The sequence below is a fragment of the Acanthochromis polyacanthus genome, chromosome 13 (assembly GCF_021347895.1).
Source record: "Acanthochromis polyacanthus isolate Apoly-LR-REF ecotype Palm Island chromosome 13, KAUST_Apoly_ChrSc, whole genome shotgun sequence".
Taxonomy (NCBI): domain Eukaryota; kingdom Metazoa; phylum Chordata; class Actinopteri; family Pomacentridae; genus Acanthochromis; species Acanthochromis polyacanthus.
The window spans coordinates 31,974,788-31,994,385 of record NC_067125.1 but is presented as its reverse complement, the minus strand read 5'-3'; the positions used below and the strand labels follow the sequence as shown (position 1 = coordinate 31,994,385).

The 19,598-nt window shown below is 42.7% G+C and overlaps 1 protein-coding gene across 3 annotated transcripts in view; it reads left to right on the top strand.

The window, feature by feature from the left end:
• Window positions 1-365: 365 nt before the first annotated feature.
• Window positions 366-19,598, top strand: part of LOC110963331 (multidrug and toxin extrusion protein 1-like) — a 59,037-nt gene continuing 39,804 nt past the window's right edge. For 2 of the 3 annotated variants that reach the window (XR_007946183.1, XR_007946184.1), the window contains exons 1-17: window positions 366-653; window positions 3,436-3,537; window positions 3,612-3,680; window positions 3,774-3,922; window positions 4,014-4,056; window positions 7,032-7,076; window positions 9,182-9,279; window positions 9,356-9,453; window positions 14,272-14,385; window positions 14,474-14,541; window positions 14,640-14,748; window positions 14,933-15,008; window positions 15,367-15,436; window positions 15,551-15,683; window positions 15,829-15,923; window positions 17,410-17,452; window positions 18,796-19,073. Coding sequence is in view for 1 of the 3 variants with exons in the window: in XM_051958399.1 (XP_051814359.1) it covers window positions 522-653; window positions 3,436-3,537; window positions 3,612-3,680; window positions 3,774-3,922; window positions 4,014-4,056; window positions 7,032-7,076; window positions 9,182-9,279; window positions 9,356-9,453; window positions 14,272-14,385; window positions 14,474-14,541; window positions 14,640-14,748; window positions 14,933-15,008; window positions 15,367-15,436; window positions 15,551-15,683; window positions 15,829-15,923; window positions 17,410-17,452; window positions 18,796-19,007 (1,656 nt within the window). In the remaining 2 variants the exon portion in view is untranslated. Of the gene's footprint in view, window positions 654-3,435; window positions 3,538-3,611; window positions 3,681-3,773; window positions 3,923-4,013; window positions 4,057-7,031; window positions 7,077-9,181; window positions 9,280-9,355; window positions 9,454-14,271; window positions 14,386-14,473; window positions 14,542-14,639; window positions 14,749-14,932; window positions 15,009-15,366; window positions 15,437-15,550; window positions 15,684-15,828; window positions 15,924-17,409; window positions 17,453-18,795; window positions 19,320-19,598 lie in introns of those variants that run through there. The other variant, XM_051958399.1, reaches the window with a different exon arrangement.

Sequence of the window (19,598 nt, the reverse complement as noted above, 5' to 3'; positions counted from 1 at the left end):
GTATATGAGCAGCTGCTGGATATTTCATTCAGTCTTTTCACAGGTTACTTTTTTCATTTAATGAACACCAAACTGGCCTTCACAAATATTTCAGAATACAAACATTTATTTGAACCTTGTGGCTGCTTTTTTTTATTCCAACGTTGTTCAACAATATTTTAATTTTACTCACTGTCCATATGAACTTTTGAACAGGTGTCTCCTCACATGTGAACTCTGGATGATGACTGAGTTTTGATGATCAAACCAAAAAAGTTAATAATAAACCGTGTGTCAGGTTGGATCCTATCGTTCTGAATGGTAAGGGGTGGGAATAAAACGCATAGGGGGCGATTAAAGACTAAAAACGTGACTTTCTTGTCTAGACCAGCTGACTAACCGGAAGTGACTGACATCCTCGATTCAAGTGGGTCGTATGAAAGCAGAATTACAGCAGCTTGCATCATTTTACTCTCTCGCTGAGATTCAGGATTGACCTGAAGGGATTCAACAGCAGCACAGCGCCGAACACACCGACAGTCATGGATGGTTACGCACAGAGCGCACCTCTCTCCTCGTGGAAAGAGTGTTTTATGTTGAAATGGATCCGCATGTTGATCCCTGTCGGCTTCAAGAGCGAAGTCCTAGAGTTGTCAAAACTGGCTGGACCGGTGGTGAGTAGTATGTAATTAAATACACTCTCAGTCAGCACGTTTTCATCCCCGGTACGTCAAAAAGAGTCGTTTTTCTCCGGATCCTCTGGCGTCACCAGCGTGGATATTTGACTCCTCTCTCTGGAGACCACGGACTGATCAGATGACAGACTTCTGGACTTCACCGAGTTTCAGTTTCACTCGGTCAAGTTTAGACACCAAATATACTCTGTTGGGTTTAGGAAAAGACCAGTTTCGGGCTAAAATACACCATTTAAACTATTGTTACAAGGGAAACTTCTCATTCCCTGAAAAAGGAAAAACTGCGGTCAAGTGAGCCGCCCGCACTCTGGGCGTTGCGCGGCTATTCTGTGTAATACGGTAATGCGATCACAGGCGCTGAGGAGCCAGGCTGAGAGACGTCCGCTGCAAATACATGCTGTTATACAGATTTTGACTGTCCATATCTGGAAATCCTTAGTCGGTGACAAAGATCTGTCACTGTGGCTTTGTCAGGGGTCATCCCAGCTACCACCATGTACAATATCACCTGATTTTACTGTAGAATTTTAGAGAAAATTAATGTCAAAGTATGCTGCAATTTCTATCGCCTATGGCTGATTTTGACTGTCCATATCTGGAAATCCTTAGGCGGTGACAAAGATCTCTCACTGTGGCCTTGTCAGGGGTCATCCCAGCTACCACCATGCAGAATGTCACCTGATTTTACTGTAGAATTTTAGAGAAAATTAATGTCAAAGTATGCTGCAATTTCAATCGTCTACATCCATAATGACTGAATTTTACTGTCCATATCTGGAAATCCTTAGTCGGTGACAAAGATCTGTCACTGTGGCTTTGTCAGGGGTCATCCCATGCCGTCTGCTAGGGTTGGCTCCACAAAGCTTTTGCTCCATAGACCCCAATTCACCGGGAAAAAAAAATTTGATAGACTGATTTTCTACAGCTCAAGATTTTTTCCCGTTAGTTTTCATGGTCAAAATGAGAAATCAGGTGGCCAATCTTAAAATAAATCAATACCAAATTTTAAATAAATCGTTAAAGTTGGCGGAGCCAGGGGGCGTGGCTATACTTGATAGACAGTCTTGTCTGGAATGATTGACAGATCCTTTAGAGTCCTTTCGCCTCTGCGGTAAAATGTGGGCGGGATAAGAGAGTCTTCAGCTCTCCGCCCATAGACTGGTCCTGCCCCTAGTTGTTCTCTGGTCCAGTCTGTTTGATGACGCTTTTTACGTCACTGGCTCCAAAAAATCCAAAATGGCGACCAGGAAGTCGCAAAATCCGGGCTTCATTTTCTCTGCGTTGAATCCAACGACTTCCACGTTCAAGCCGCACGTCAGGATGGCTGAGCCCGGGGAAGAAGAGGGGCGAGAGACCGAGCCGCCTACGTCGCCGCGTCACCGCCACTCTCCAGACAGCTGCCACCGGTGCCAAATTTGAACCTCATAATGAGGCTACTGCAACACACACTACTATAAGAAAACTTTCACAAAGTGAGGTTTACAAAATATGTCCCCTTTAAAAGAAATGAAATTCCTAAATTGGATCAAATATGATTCATTTAATCACCTTGGTGGAAATACAGAAACGGCAAGAATATTTTAGCATCCCGATCTAGAAACATTCACCAAATGTAGCTCCAGCTAGGTATGTGTAGATATTCTACTGTATTTCTTAAGATGTATATAATGTTTTAAATAAATATTAAATATATGAATATTTTGAGTGAATGAAGAAGTAGACCTATGTGGTGACTGTTGTCAAAATAGTTTTAAAGCCCTGTTTGATTTACTTTTGAAAAAACAAAACAAATCAGAAGAACAGCTAAATGCGAAACCCTTTTCAATGGTTCATACAAATAGTTATTTTCATTGTGTTGTTATTTCAAGATTATTGACAATACTTTAACTTCTGTAGTTTTGACAAGAGTGTTCTCAGATATATTGTGTTTAAGATAACATCATTGACTCCCTGTTTGATTATTCTTAATTTTTTTCATCTGTACACTGTAGAAAAGGGAGTTAATGTTTATAGTAATGTGTCATGATGGGAGATGACACATTACTATGAAATACACAAAATCTGTTTGATTATTCTTAATTTTTTTCTTCTGTACACTGTAGAAAAGGGAGTTAATGTTTATAGTAATGTGTCATGATGGGAGAGGAGTCACTGGAATGAGTTTGTAAAATTTTCAGAAAGTGTCCAATTTCATCAATACTCACTTCATACAGCTTAAGCTATACAGTCTGTAAGACTATCAAACTGCCCAGTGCATTGAAAAATGATGCGAAAAAGTACCCAATACATTTAGATGTGATGGTAAGAGACAGAGCAGCTTTCAGTGATGTCTTATGAATAAGACTGAGTTTGTCAAATCAGTATGGAGTATTTATTTGGGTCAACCTGCCCCTCAAAGTAAATCCCCTCTTGATCACAAGATTTTCTCATTTCAAGTCTTTTATTGTATGACAGTGGCCTGTTCTTTATGAAGCATCAAAATCTTTTCACTGGTTGAGGAAATCAAAGCAGTAGATCTGTTACTGTCATAGTCCATTTTGATCATATAGTAATTTCAAATATATCATTTTGCATGATTACACTAACTTTCCATTGCCTAATGATGAGCAGTGACCTCAACTGAAAAAAATGTTTTTTTTAATACAGTGTTTTTAAGGGGGCCAGCAGTAAACAGGACAGGCTGGAGGCCCCAGAGACCGCCAGTTCCCAATGAACTGATACATTTGTTTTTTGTTGCTTGTGTTCGGACATTTCTCATCAGATTCTCTCCGGCTTCATGGGTTTTGCTCTGAGTTTTGTCAGCACTGTTTTCTGTGGTCATCTTGGGAAGACGGAGCTGGCAGGAGTTACTTTAGCCATTGGAGTAAGTTCATGTTTGCACACTGTCAAATTAAACTAATGGAAGAGCTAAACTTAACCTGCCTGTTATATCGTCAGGTCATTAACGTCACAGGTATATCTATTGGCTTTGGCTTGGCATCAGCATGCGATACTCTGGTTTCTCAGGTATGAATCTCTATTTATGACATCATTTGACAAGTACAGTCAAGAGTCTCATGAGGACAGTAGTAATACATAAAAATATGCTTATTTTTGTAGACCTATGGGAGTGGAAACCTCATGAGAGTTGGAGTCATTATGCAGCGAGCGATCCTCATTTTGCTGCTGGCGTGTTTCCCCTGCTGGGCGATCCTCGTCAACACAGAGCCCCTTCTGTTGGCTGTCAGACAAGAACCAGATGTGGCCAGGTCAGCCGCTGTCAAAATCCACTCCCTTCCTCTAGTTTCTTGTATTTTAACGTATAATTCCTGTGAATTCTGATAGAAATTCTCTCTCCAGGATGTCTCAGATGTATGTGAAGATCTTCATGCCAGCACTTCCTGTGAGTATGTCTCATTTTAGATACACTATATAAAAAACAAATGTTAACTCTAATTTTTAGATCAAATTCCTGTTATTTTTTTTTTTTTTACATTATTCTGGTTTGGGTAAATTACAGATAATAGCCATTAAAATTACAAAAAATAAATTATATACATGTTGACCACAAAACAGGCTAAAACTCTAAATAATGTCCACATCAAAAGTCAGTATTTTCACAAACAGTATTTCATTCTGTTCCTAGGTTAGACCATATCTATTAAAAGCCTCCCTTGATGCACACACACTTGGACACATCATCAGTGTTGTTTCCTGGAGTCACTGGGTGTTTCGGGTCTTACAGCAGGTGACCCGACTGAGGTTGATCAAGCCCCAGCCTGTGTCCAAGTGGCATTTTGCTGTCCCCACTGCTCCCCCCTTTTTAGCCAGAGCCATCTAGAGGCTCTCTCTGCTGCATCCATGTTTTTACTGATGACTCTCCTCCTACTTGCTCCAGTTATTTCTAGGATTTCGTAGGCCTTGTGTAGAGAATGGCCTACGAATCCCCTGCTGCCCACCTCCACTGGCATGCACCTGGTCTTCCACCCGTTGGTCCAGCAGCCCTCCACCAGCTCTTGATATTTTGCCCTCTTCCGCTTTCTGGAAGCTTCCTCCATTCTCTCCTCCCATGGCACAGTCAGCTCCAGCATAATTCACTGCTTTGTAGCCTCTGAGATGAGGAGAATGTCAGGCCTCAGTGTGGACTGGACGATGTGTGCTGGTATTTTCAGTTGCCTCTCTCGGTCAGCTGGCGTCGTTCAGTCAAGAGCTGACACCGACAGAGGTTTTTGGCCGCCTTCTTGGGGATCTGGCCTTCTTTAAGAAAGCATATTGCCTTATGTGGAGCTTGGCTGAATTTGCTGTCTTTGATCCCCTTGTCGATTGCCTCAGCGATGGACTTTTGGACCTGGTCGTGCCTCCAACAATAGCGATCTTCACTCAATGCCTTTTGGTAGCTGCTCAAGATGTGTTCCAGTGTCCCTCTTTTGGAGCACAGGGGGCATGCTGGTATTTCTGCTTTGTGTTTCTTATAGTTTTTTAACATTGCATAACATAACATAATTACCATGAGAAGAATCACGCAGAGACTGGAATTAACTCAGAATGCTGGTCTGAAAATACCGTATATCGCTGCAAGGTACAAATAACAAACAGAGAGGCCCTGCTTAGTAGGGTGAGCACCATGACAAGCAGGACAAATGAGGCAACTGACAGCAAGTTAGAAATTAACCCAGGAACAAACAAAACATATTCAAACAAGGTGGGAGAGGGAGGGACTGGCTGACTGTCGCCACTTTATATCGTCCAGTGGCGCCTGGTGAAATCAGATGAAGTCCATGACAGGCCGACTCAGAGGGTTGTCAAGGAAAGTTACAAAGCCTTATGAGGAAATGTGATATAAAACAACTCAAGTTAAGCTAATATTTGATGAATTAAATTCAGTCCTAGTCTTTCGGTAACGACCAATAGGAGGGTGGAGGTTGTACCTATTAAATGAACATCAGTGGCTCCACAAAGTCTCTGTTGTGTGTTTTCACTAGATAGTTGTGGATGTGCTACCAAGGATATAGCTGCACCCACTTCCACATTTTTTTGTTTTTGTTTTAATTAAGCTACTACAAGCGTGTACACAAAGCTAATGGGAGAAACTCCAGTGACTAAACAGACACCAAATTGCCCAATACGGAAACAGAAAGGATAAAGGAAAAACTCACGTATGTCACTCATCTAATTTTAGTTTCAGCAATTAAGCAAAGTCTCCAAATTTGAAAAATATACTTACTGTGTGACAAGCCTCCTCTGTTACACTAGTCAGGTCAAATTCCCACAGAGACTAAACTTCCTCTCACCAAAATAATAGACCATTGATTTGTTGCAACATGTATTAGTAGCAATGGCAAAAGAGTGAGACACGGGGAAATTTAACAAAGAACTCATTTATTTTAACAAAAAAACTGAGATTAATGTAAAACAAACAAACAATAGAGTGAGTTCTAGCAGTCAGGAGTGAGGATGTGTGTGAGGATGAGTCGATATTGCAGTGACAGATGTGATAAAAAACTGTACTAAGGTGCCCAGGGTTTGCTCACAACTTTGTAGAAAGGCTATTTGCTATTTGGCACATTAGTCATGAAATAACCTTAAGAAAAAGCACTGCAGTTGATGATTCTGTCTCTCTGAGGGAGTTCAAAGCTCTGATCCAAACCTATGTTAGTGAAGAGGGAAACTGCTGGTCCGAAGCTGGACTAGGTTTAATGTATCTTTAGTCCATTAGCTGTTTCAGTGAGCTTTATTTTTGTCCCCTATCTGCTGTTGTCATGCAGGATTTCTAGTTTGTCCAATTCATAATGGTGTGTTTCCTTTGTTGAGTCTTTCTTGAAAAGGAAAATTCAATCTCAAGGGACTTTTTGGTTTAATAATCATTCAGTTAATTTAAATGCAACTAGAACGTATAGACGGGATAAACGGTAAAACACACCAACTCAAAAATCGATTGGAATTGAGAGAATATTACAACTTGAAAGCCTCATCTAAGATCCTGGCTCATTTTAAACTCTGGTCCTATTAACAGATATTTGTAGTTATTTATGATGCTGCTTGTGGGTGTCTGGCTTTGGCTATGTTTAGTTCAATTTAACTTATTAAATAGAGGCTGTATTTGCAGTTTGTGGTCTGACGCCTGAACACCTTTAAAGGCGAAATGAAAATTGGCTTTGATTATATCTGTATGGAGTTCAGATTGTCTCCACTTGATGCCGAAAATATAGATACGAAGTTCCAGGTGAAGTGAGATTCTAACATCCCAAAATATGAAAATGTCGCAGACAGGCCTTGTGTCCAATATATGGTGTCAGCCGCTGTCCTTGATCCCGATCGTATATAAAATGTGAAAATCACAGATTAATGTGTGCACTCTGTCTGTTGTTTATCTTACAGGCTGCATTCATGTATTCATTAGAAACAAGATTTCTGCAATGCCAGGTAAGTTCCTTATTTTTCACCATTAAGTATCTCTGATGAGCTGAAATAATGCAGTCTGATTCTACAAAGTGGAGCCTGTGATTTGCTTTCTCGTATCCACGAAACAGCACAAATAAACAACACAATTCAATTGGTGAACTTTCAGACCTCTCAACTACTGTTCTTGATTAATACTGTCTGGATTTGGATGGCAAGGAGGTCAGGATTCAAATTACCAAGTAATGACCAGGGGCCTCATTTATAAAGCACAAAACAGGGCTAGAAAGTGGCGTACGCCACTTTCTACGCAAAGGTTGTGATTTATAAAAACAAACTTGGCGTGAGACTGTGCGCACCGGTGTGCCAACCTTGATGCTTGATGCTTGCGTACGCACAAAACAGGGCTCGAAAGTGGCGTAAATCACAACCTTTGCGTAGAAAGTGGCGTACGCTGTGTATGTTGTGATTTCTAAAACAAACTTGGCATGAGAATGTGCTCACCAGTGCGCCAACTTTGATGCTTGCTTACTCACATTTTGGAGACAGAGGGAACGGCAGTGCCGGAGGGTGAAGTGGTGAATTGAAACCAGATTGATCTCAAACCTTTATTGTTATCACATATTAGACTTGTAGAGCCGGATAATCATAAACCCTCATTGTTGTAGATGTTCATATAGTGCGCCATTCGGCCTACGACTGTATTTGCAGAACTATGTTCATATATCAAACTTCCATCTTCAAATGATATAGAGCGGTGAGTGGCACTGATTGATTACTAATTTGGAAAAGGCATGTGACAATCAGTCCAATCGCTGATCAAGCGGATAAATAGCGGGTGACAGCCGTGCGTAATGTGGCACAATGGATGCGCTGGCATTGCTGGAAGATCACGTTAAGAATGGAGAGAGATTTTAGTGATCACGGGGATTTCCTGGCCCATGACGATGACTGGCTAATAAGCCGATTCAGATTCCCTAGAGCAGTACTCTTGGATCTACGTACTGAACTGGGCCGTCTTAGACAGACCCGCCCGCCAAAACCACGCCATCCCGGTACAGACACAGGAGCTGACGACTCGGGGGGTTTCTGGCGACACTGGCTCCTTCCAGCGGGAAGTGGCCGACAGGTATGTGTTTTATATGAAGAATATATGAGGTTACATTTGTTGTCTAAATCCTATCTGGGTCTGATATACAGTTAAATGATGTCCTTTAGGTCTGGGATATCACAACCATCCCTTGCGCAATAATGCCAGCTGTTTTGGATGACATTATAAACATGACCAGTCAATACATCAGGTTTCCTTACACTGTGGGTGAACAGGCCAACATTAAACGGCAATTTGCAGCAATGTTCGGTTTCCCAAATGTAATCGGCATAACTGACTGCACTCATGTTGCTGTAAGGGCTCCGAGTGAAAATGAATTTGTCTATGTGAACCGAAGAAATGTACATTCAATCAGTGTACAAATTATTTGTACATCGAACATGATCATAACAAATTTAGTGGCAGGGTGGCCTGGGTCAACACATGATTCATTCATCCTGACGCACAGCAGTGTGGGGAAATCAGAATCAGAATCACTTTATTCATCCCTGAAGGGAAATTCAGTGAGACTGAATGAAAGACTGCAGGCCGGCGCTGTGTAAAATGCCGTGGATCAGCAGCTTATTTATATACAGATACATTCATGAGTTACTTTGCATTGACCATTGATGGTAAAATGTGGGTGTGTTGTGGGCGGGATGTGAGGTGGCTCTACCTGTGCAATCTTCCAGCTGGTGTGTGATTTCTAAAGAAATTGCGTGCAGCTGTGCTTACGCACAGTTTTATAAATCAGGGGTGAAGGGCATACGCCCATTTCAGATTTTCGGCGTACACAAACTTTTAGTATGGATCCTACGCAATGTTTTATAAATGAGGCCCCAGATCTTCTCTGCTTCCCAAGAACTCGCAACACGACAGAATACGACTTTGTCAAAATAATCACAGTGTTTGAACTCTTAAGCAGGTACAGAGGTGTTTATGATTTGGTAAATTATGTCTACTTTCCGATGATGGAAAAAACAAAAATCTGAGCTCTCTCTTTACCTGTGCTTAAGAAAAAGTGGCACTTTTCTTTCAGGGAATCATATGGCCACAGGTAATCACAGGAGCTGTGGTGAATCTTCTCAACGCTCTCATCAACTACATTGTCATCTACGTACTGAACATGGGAGTAGCGTGAGTATGTTTTATTGGCTTTTTTGGTATCGTTCTTACTACTTATGTTATAAAGCTAATTCTACTCTTTTTACAGAGGTTCTGCTCTGGCAAACAACATTTCTCACTTCTCCTTGGCTGGATTTCTTTATATTTATATCATGGTGAAAGGTCTTCATAAGGCCACCTGGGGAGGTTAGTAAAACATTTGCACTGGATGATGGTGACAGAACCAGAGGTTCCAGTGGTTTACATTTGTTATAATGAGTTTTTACAGAGTGAGAGGATCAAGCTGACCCAGATAGCAAACTATGGGTGAATCAATGTTGAATCTATGTTGAGACCTAACGTCGAAATTATACAGAAAGCGCAAGGTTGATAAAATGTTGAGTCAACGTTTGCTTACATAGATTACATGTTTGCAAACATAGATTCAACATTAATTAAACATTGACCTGTCAAACATTTTAATTAAACCAAAATACAATGTAGATTCAATGGTATCTTTTAAACACAAACTTCAATGTTGACAAAATGTTGTTGAATCAACGTTGATCCAACCATCAGTCTTCAACCGTAACCACAATTCAACCTTCTTAACCCTAATTCAACATTGATTTAACATCTTTTGCTATCTGGGTAAAGTGTGATTTATGGTTGAAAAGCAAACGTTGACTCAACATTTTATCAACCTTGCGCTTTCTGTATAATTTCGACGTTAGGTCTCAACATAGATTCAACATTGATTCACCCATAGTTTGCTATCTGGGGAGAGCCTTACATGTCATTGATGATACATGATCATCAAATAAACCTCTAGTTAGCTGTTAGAGGAACTTGGCACCCATCTTAGGAGAAAGGTTGTCATTGTTTTTATTGACATGCTTCAATTATGAAACACAAAATGGAGGATTAAAATGCAGTCCAGTAGGTGTTACAAAGTTGCTAAACAAAAGATAAAGGTCAACAAGCTAACACCAGTGTTGCGACTTGGCGACTTTCATGCTAAATCTGGTGACTTTCCAAAGCCTCCTGGCAACTTTTTTTTTGTCAAAAGTGACTAGTGACTTTTTCTGGTGTTTTGTCGAGATTGTCGAGCTTCCTCCACAGGGTGGCTGGGCTCAGTCTTAGAGATAGGGTGAGAAGCTCAGACATCTGGAGGGAGCTCGGAGTAGACCTGCTGCTCCTTCGCGTCGAAAGGAGCCAGTTGAGGTGGTTTGGCCATTTGATTCGGATGCCTCTGGGGAGACTTCCTTTGGAGGTTTTCCGAACATATAAGATAAGATAAGATAAGACAAGATAAGATAAGATAATCCTTTATTGATCCCCAGAGGGGAAATTCAGGTATTGCAGCAGCACAGGGCAAGTACAAGGATACAAGGGTAGTAGCATGCATTGGGTTCAAGAATTACACATTAGTTTTAAGACAAACCAAGGATGACGTATAATAAACAAAACAAAAAGGGGAAACAAACTGACCAGTAGCAGCAAACAGCATGAGTATATCTGCCTGTGAGGAGACCCTCACATGGATGGATGGATGGATTATACCGCCTACACTGGATGTAAATCTGATTTGGTAGCAGTTTTTAACAGACCTCAAATGTGTTTGATTTTTTCCCCTTAAAATGTCATATAGCAATAACTTACTTAAAATCACACAAAAAAGTCATTAAATATCCTAATGTTATTGCTCGTAAAAATCTGCTGATTTAGTGGGAGGAATTGATTGATTTTTCATAGAATGACCCATTAGTGGACTTAACGGTTTAATAATTCATTGTGTGACTACAAAATGATTTGACAGTATTTTTTATTCTTATGCAATTTGTTCCAATATATATATATATATATATATATATATGTATATCCCCCCTGTCGAATCGCCACCTTAGCGGGGTTTGAGTGTCTCGGTGATCCTGGGAGCTATGTTGTCCGGGGCATAAGCCCCTGGTAGGGTCTCCCATGGCAAACTGGTCCTGGGGGAGAGACCAGACGAAGAGCGATTCAGAAAACCCTGATGAGAACACAAAAGGTGAAGCCGCTACCTTGCCCGGGTTAGGGAGACTGGGGCCTTCCCCTGGAGCTAGGCCTGGCGGGGGGAGCTCGTAGGAGAGCGTCTGGTGGCCGAGCCTTGGGGTCCCGTGGGGCTCAGTCGGGCACAGCCCGAAGAAGAAACACAAGGCCACCGTCCAGTAGGCCCACCACTTACAGGGCAGGAAGTCGGGGTCGGGTGCTATGCTTACCGGGCAGTAGGAAGGAGCAGGCACCTGGGCGTGCTGCCCCCTGGTGGCGTAGACTAGCTTTGGGGACGTGGAACATCATCTCTCACTGGCGGGGAAGGAACCTGAGCTGGTGCGGGAGGTGGAGCGATGCCGGCTAGATATAGTTGGGCTCACCTTCACGCACAGCAAGGGTTCTGGAACCAGAATTGTGGAGAGGGGTTGGACTCTCTCCTACTCCGGAGTTGCCCCAAGTGATAGGCGCAGAGCGGGTGTGGGGATACTCACAAGCCCCCGGCTGAGCGCCGCTTTGTTGGAGTTCTCCCTGGAGAACAAGAGGGTCGCCTCTCTGCGACTTTGTGTTGCAGAGGGAAAAACTCTGACTGTTGTCTGTGCTTATGCGCCGGACAGCAGTTCAGGGTATTCGGGTTCTTGAAGTCTCTGGGTGGTGTCCTAGAAGGGGTGCTGCCCGGGGATTCCATAGTTCTCCTGGGAGACTTCAATGCTCACGTGGGCAACGATGGAGAAACCTGGAGGGGGGTGATTGGGAGAAACGGCCTGCCCGATCTGAACCTTAGTGGTGTTTTGTTATTGGACTTTTGTGTTAGTCATAGATTGTCCATAACAAATACCATGTTCGAGCATAAGGTTTCTCATAAGTGTACCTGGTACCAGAGCACCTTAGGCCAAAGGTTGATGATCGACTTTATAGTCGTATTGTCAGACCTGCGGCCGTATGTTTTGGACACTCGGGTGAAGAGAGGTGCAGAGCTGTCAACTGATCACCACCTGGTGGTGAGTTGGATACAATGGCGGGGAAGACTTGGCAGGGAAGACTACCAGACAGACCTGGTAAACCCAAACGTGTAGTGGAACGTGAACTGGGAACGTCTGGCGGAGGACCCTAACTCCCACCTCCAGAAGAGTTTCTCCCGGGGGAGGTTGGGGACATGGATTCTGAGTGGTCCATGTTCAAAGTCTCCATTGCAGAAGCAGCTGCTAGGAGCTGTGGTCTGAAGGTCATTGGTGCCTGTCGCAGCGGCAATCCAAAGACCTGCTGGTGGACGTCGGCGGTGAGGGAGGCCATCAGGCTGAAAAAGGAGGCTTTTCGAGCCTGTTTGGCTCAGGGGTCTCCCAAAGCAGCTGACAGGTACCGGCTGGCCAAAAGGGCGGCAGTTGTGGCAGTTGTGGAAGCTAAAACTCGGGTGTGGGAGGAGTTCGGAGAGGCCATGGAGAAGGACTTCTCATCGGCCTCGGGAAAGTTCTAGTAAACCGTTCGATGCCTCAGGAAGGGGAGGCAGGGCTTCGCTCAGGCTGTGTACAGTCGGGGTGGAGAACTGTTGACCCACACTGGGGATATCGTCGAGTGGTGGAAAGAGCACTTCTGTGGAGTGGCAGACAGGGGTGGTGGTCCCTATTTTCAAAAAGAGGGACCGGAGAGTGTGTGCCAACTACCAGGGTATCACACTTCTCAGCCTCCCCGGGAACGTTTACTCTAGGGTGCTGGAAGGGAGGCTCCAACCGATAGTCGAACCTCGGATTCAGGAGGAGCAATGCGGATTCCGTCCCGGTCGTGGAACAGCGGACCAGCTCTTTACCCTTGTGGAGCTGCTGAGAGGGTCATGGGAGTTTGACCTCCCAGTCTACATGTGTTTTGTGGCTCTGGATAAGGCATATGACCATGTCCCCCGAGGGGCACTGTGGGAGGCACTGTGGGAGTATGGGGTACCGGGCTCATTGTTATGAGCCGTTCGGTCCCTGTACGACCGAAGTGAAAGCTGTGTCCGCATACTCGGCATCAAGTCAGACACGTTTCCAGTGGGTGTTGGACTCTGCCAGGGCTGCCCCTTGTCTCCAATCCTGTTTGTGGTCTTCGTGGTCAGGATTTCAAGGCGCAGTCGTGGTGGGGAGGGTTTCTGGTTTGGGGGCCTCAGGATCGCATCTCTGCTTTTTGCAGATGATGTGGTTTTGTTGGTGTCCTCAGACCATGACCTCCAGCACGCACTGGAGCGGTTTGCAGCCAAGTGTGAAGCGGCAGGGATGCAGATCAACACCTCCGAGGCCATGGTTCTCTGCCGGAAACTGGTGGATTGCTCCCTCCGGGTTGGGGGGGAGTTGCTTCCCCAAGCGAAGGAGTTTAAGTATCTCGGGATCTTGTTCACGAGTGATGGGAAAATGGAGCAGGAGATGGACAGGCGGATTGGTGTGGCGTCAGCAGTAATGCAGGTGTTGTACCAAACCATCGTGGTGAAGAGGGAGCTGAGCCACAAAGCGAAGCTCTCGATTTACCAGTCCATCTACATTCCAATCCTCACCTATGGTCATGAGCTTTGGGTAGTGACCGAAAGAACAAGATCGCGGATACAAGCGGCCAAAATGAGCTTCCTCCGTAGGGTAGCTGGACTTAGCCTTAGAGATGGGGTGAGGAGTTCAGACATCCGGAAGGAGCTCGGAGTAGAGCTGCTGCTCCCTTGCATTGAAGGAGCCAGTTGAGGTGGTTTGGGCATCTGATTCGGATGCCTCCAGGGAGACTTCTTTTGGAGGTTTTCCGAGCACGTCCGTCTGGGAGGAGACCCCGGGGTAGACCCAGGACTCGCTGGAGGGATTATATATCTCGTCTGGCCTGGGAATGCCTCGGGATCCCCCAGGAAAAGCTGGAAAGCGTTGCTGGGGGGAGGGACGTCTGGAACAACCTGCTTCGCCTGCTGCCTCCGCGACCCAGCCCTGGATAAGCGGAAGAAAATGGATGGATATATATGTGTACACATTTAATCCGATTTGTTATAAACAGGCTGGTCTAAAGAGTGCCTCCAGGACTGGGGCTCGTACGTCCGCTTGGCTATCCCTGGTATGGTCATGCTGTGTGCTGAGTGGTGGACGACTGAGATTGGAAGTTTTCTAGCAGGTAATATCACAGACCACTTTGGGTGTTTTTGAAAAATCTGTGTGAACTACAGTTGGTGTGAGATCTAACAGCAGTTTATACTTAACAGGCCTAATAAGTGAGGTGGAACTTGGAGCTCAATCGGTTGTATACCAACTGTCAAATATTGCATACATGGTGAGCTCCACCAAACAAATGAGTCCAGTTCTCATTGTGTGACCTGAATCACCTCCATATACATGTTATTTATGTTAATCTAGTGTTTCTGTTGGTAGTTTCCTTTGGGTTTCAGTATAGCAGGCAGTGTAAGAGTTGGAAACGCTCTGGGAGCTGGAGACACACAGCAGGCCAAGCTGTCTGCTAAACTTTCAGTGTTCTGTGCAGGTCAGTTTGCATTTACATGCTGATATCTCCTGGAAATGTCACACATTCAACTGAAACATTATACTTGACTTGCATTCCCATTTCCTTGATTTCTCTCATCTTTGAAGCTCTCTAAATCAGATAAACGGCAGGAAACGGTGGTGGTTCTGTATATGAATTAAACTTTGCTGTTTTTGTTCCACAGTGTCAGTGTCTGTATGTTTGTCAATCCTTATTGGAAGCCTGAAGGACCATATCGCTTATGTCTTTACATATGATGAGTGAGTATCCATTCAGCATTTTTTTTAATCACTGCTCTTGTTGCTACATACAAAAACACTACAGGTTGTGTTACATTTATACTTACAGTCAAGGATAGATAACCGGTCTCTGAAATGACCTTTCACCATTAATCGCACCATTGTTTTTCTTAGTAATCCTACACAGTATGACTCGGTGCAATTGTGACACTTTAACCTCAATGTGTAAAAGATTATGTAAGCAGAGCTCATAGATTTCAGTGAAGGCAACATGCAACAAAACCTACTGAAAGTAGGTCATCTTGGAAAGAACTTGACATATCAATATCAAATTTTAAAGATATGTCAAATTATAAACTTTGAGTCTCTTTTGTTTCAGAGAAATCACCAACAGGGTTGCTGATGTCATATCCTTTTATGCTCCATTTATCCTTTTGGATGCGACAACTGTACGTATCTCTGCCAAACATGATCTCATGACTTTTTTCATGTATAATTGCATTTTCAAAGTTTACCACATCCTTTTTTAAGTGAGTCCAACCACATTCTCTTTGTGTGAGCAGGCTTCCTCGGGTGGTGTTATACGAGGAGCAGGTAAACAGAGAGTCGGAGCACTTTGCTACTTTCTGGGATATTATGGTGTTGGTCTTCCTCTTGGAGCGTCACTGATGTTTGCAGCCAAAATGGGAATCAAGGGTAAGATTAACAGCAGAGAGGTTTTAGCCTTCAGCTGTTTGTTACCACATTTCTGTCTAACTGGTGCTTAAAGTTTTGTCCCTGTTTTTAGTAAACATCAACATCTGCTTCCTCTTAAAGCAAAATGTGATTTTATTTTCTTCAGGTCTGTGGACTGGTTTGTTTACCTGTGCTTCACTGCAATGCACATTCCTGATTTTCTATCTGGTCAGACTGAACTGGAGGAAAGTTACAGTCGAGGTTAGTATTCAGAGGTACACACATGGACAACATTGTTGGGACCCCTTGGTTAATGAAAGAAAAACTCACAATGGTCACAGAAATAATTTGAATCTGACAAAAATAATAATAAATAAAAATTCTGTGAAAATTATCCAATGAAAATCAGACATTGCTTTTGAACCGTGGTTCAACAGAATTATTTTAAAATAAATAAACTCATGAAACAGGCCTGGACAAAAATGATGGTACCCCTAGAAAAGGCTGAAAATAATGTGACCATAGGGATATGTTCAATCAAAGTGTATCCTCTAATTAGCCTCACAGGTGTCTGCAAACTTGTAATCAGTCAGTCATCGTATTTATAGGGTTGCAAGTAGTCACCCTGCTGTTTGGCGACATGATGTGAACCACACTAAACATGGACCAGAGGAAGCAAAGGAGAGAGTTGTCTCAGGAGATTAGAAAGAAAATTATAGACAAGCATTTTAAAGGTAGAGGCTATAAGACCATCTCCAAGCAGCTTGATGTTCCTGTGACTACAGTTACACATATTATTCAGAAATTTAAGGTCCATGGGACTGTAGCTAGCCTCCCTGGACGTGGGCGCAGGAGGAAAATAGATGACAAATGGAAGAGATGGATAATGTGAATAGTAACAAAAGAGCTCAGAACAACCTTGAAAGACATTAAAGGTGAACTCCAAGGTCAAGGTACATCAGTGTCAGATCCACCATCCATCGTTGTTTGAGCCAAAGCAGACTTGATGGGAGAGGACCAAGGAGGACACCATTATTGAAAACAAATCATAAAAAAAGTCAAACTGGAATTTGCCAAACTGCCTGTTGACAAGCCACAAAGCTTCTGGGAGAATGTCTTATGGACAGACGAGACAAAACTGGAACTTTTTGGAAAGGCACATCAGCTCTATGTTCACAGACGCAAAAATGAAGCATATCAAGAAAAGAGCACTGTCCCTACTGTGAAACATGGAGGAAGCTATTATGTTCTGGGGCGGCTTTGCTGCATCTGGCACAGGGTGCATTGAATCTGTGCAGGCTACAATGAAATCTCATGACTGTCAAGGTATTCTCGGGAGAAATGTGCTGCCCACTGTCAGGAAGCTTGGTCTCAGTCGCAGGTCATGGGTCTTTCAACAGGATAATGTCCCAAAACACACAGCTAAAAACACCAAAAGTTTGTGCAACAAAATATTAAGGGCACCATCATTTTTGTCCAGGCCTGTTTCATGGGTTTATTTTTTTAAATAATTCTTTTAAACCACGGTTCAAAAGCAATGTCTGATTTTCATTCGTTAATTTTCATAAAATGTTTATTTATTATTACTTTTGTCAGATTCCAAATATTTCTGTGACCATTGTGGGTTTTTCTTTCATGAACTGAGCGGTACCAACAATTTTGTCCACGTGTGTCGATCTTTTCATTCTAAATGGCCCAAGTCTGCTTCTGTATTAATTAAAGTTCACACTCTGTTTTTGTCTTTCAGGCTCAGATCAGAGCAGGAGTGCACAAGAGCACCACAGATGATGGTAAGTATACTGCTAGAGAAGAAACGCATTTCTACTGTTCAATGCAAGAAATAAGAAATTCCTCCTCACTACCTGGATTCATTCAAATGAGCGAAATAGTGCTGACTGAAAGTTTGAGTATAAGAATTAGTCTGATAATATTAAATTAAGGAAAATAAGACCAAGATCTTTGACCTGAACTTTGTTTTACTACAGGCCATAAGGATGCTTTGTAATACGAGAAGGAAAGCTGATGATTCTAGTTAAATATTATAAAAGTCAACACATTAACTCATGAGTAACTTCTTCAGTACTTCAGGCTGAAGTCTTTTCCTTCGTACTGTGAAGGTTGTTGCCACAAACCAATAATGTAGACATAATAAAAAAATAAAAGTATAATCTGAGTCACTTACTTCTTGTAAATACAGTAAGTGCTGGCCAAAGCTGAGAAAGTCACTCTGAGTTTACGGCCAATGTTTCCGCCTACGTATAATCACTGTAATGGGCTTACAGTATGTATCTGAAACGAAAATCTTTCATTTAATCTTCTCAGATTTATAGTCTGTATTCTTGATATATTTTTAGACTTTCATCCAGTACTCTTTCTACTGTTGTTGTTTTAAGTTTTTCTCCTCTCATCTGTTTTCTGCTCCCAAATTCTCATTTAGTTTTGAAGATTGTGATTATTAGTGTCTTTCTGAGCTTAATATGTAGTCAAATTAAGTAAATGTCATCAGTCGGATGAATTTGGCAAGTCACAAACCAAATTCCAGTTTGAGCATGGATGCATTAAATCTGGGGCTGCATTTAACAGCTCTTTGTATTTTCAGTCAATGTGCTGTTTTGATTCACTGATCAATGATTTTTGACAATAAAATACCTCCAGATTGCTGTTGGTTAATTCAGTCTATGGAATAATAATCCAAACACAAAACAATTCACAATGTAGAATAATATGAAATAGAGAAAAGCAGAAAAGCGACCCATTTATAAATAGCTTGAACTATTAATCAATTATTAAATTCATGTTTACCAACCAATTATTCATCAACTGGGGCTGATCATTTCAAGAATATGTAGGCCAGTAAAATGTTCAATAGCTGGCTACTTAGCTTTACCGTTCTGGCTTCAATGCAGATTCCAAATTGGCCATAATCGCTGCCAACTCTAAATTAGCAGGTTTTAATTACTAATAATGATCATTACCTGTTTAGCTGTGTAATCGGCCATCAGGCTTGCTGTCTGTTGTGGACTCCTTCAACACCAGTCACAGAACAGTTTGATCAGATATTTGCCCTTTTTTCTCATTAGTTGGAGCTAAATTAAGAACCACAAACATGTGACATTTCCACTTATATGTGCAGGTTCCCAGCCAGATGAACGAGAGGACTCCGAGGGCCTGATAGACACCTTAGACTTGGTTGAAGATGCTGAGGAACCTGACGTTGAAACAGTGACTGTACAACTCCCTTACAGGACCGTGATTCTGCGTAGAGGCCTCGTTCTGGCTGCCATGCTCTTCATCTTGGCTGTCGGAATCATTTTAAACTTAGTAGTCACTAACTTAGTTACATGAACATGATTAGAGTCTGTTGTAATCAGCAAAGTAGTTCCTTACACACCAGCACTCAGTGCGATGCAGGTGTTTGTGACGCAGCCGGATGTCAAAGCGGGACGTAGAGAGGCACGAGAGCGGCTGAGCAGAAAGCGAAGAAAATGAAAAAAGGTGAAATGGTCCATAATCAATGAGTTAATCTCTGAAGGCAAACATTCTACTTTTTAACCACAAATTTCTGTGAATGTGTTCAGTTCGACTTCTGTCAAGTAGAACCGAGAGAGAGTTTGTCAACCTCAGTGTTTGAAACATTAAACAGAAGTTTTGTGGTTATCTTTGACTCACTCTGACTCTTTTGTCGGGAGCAGAACTGAATAATTTTGGAGGAGTTCAGTCCAATGGGATGTTGTTCGTTCTTCTTCCAGCAGGTTGATTCCAGAGTTGATGAAGGTTTGATGGACATGAAGAGCAGCCAGAAACTCCTGAATGCTCAGATGGACAAAGCAGAACACTTTGACTCAATCAAGGTGACCGAATCAACAAGACTCAATCATCCTCCTGCTGTCTCGACTCCAGTGTGGATCTGTCTCAGCTCCTCCATCATACTTGACC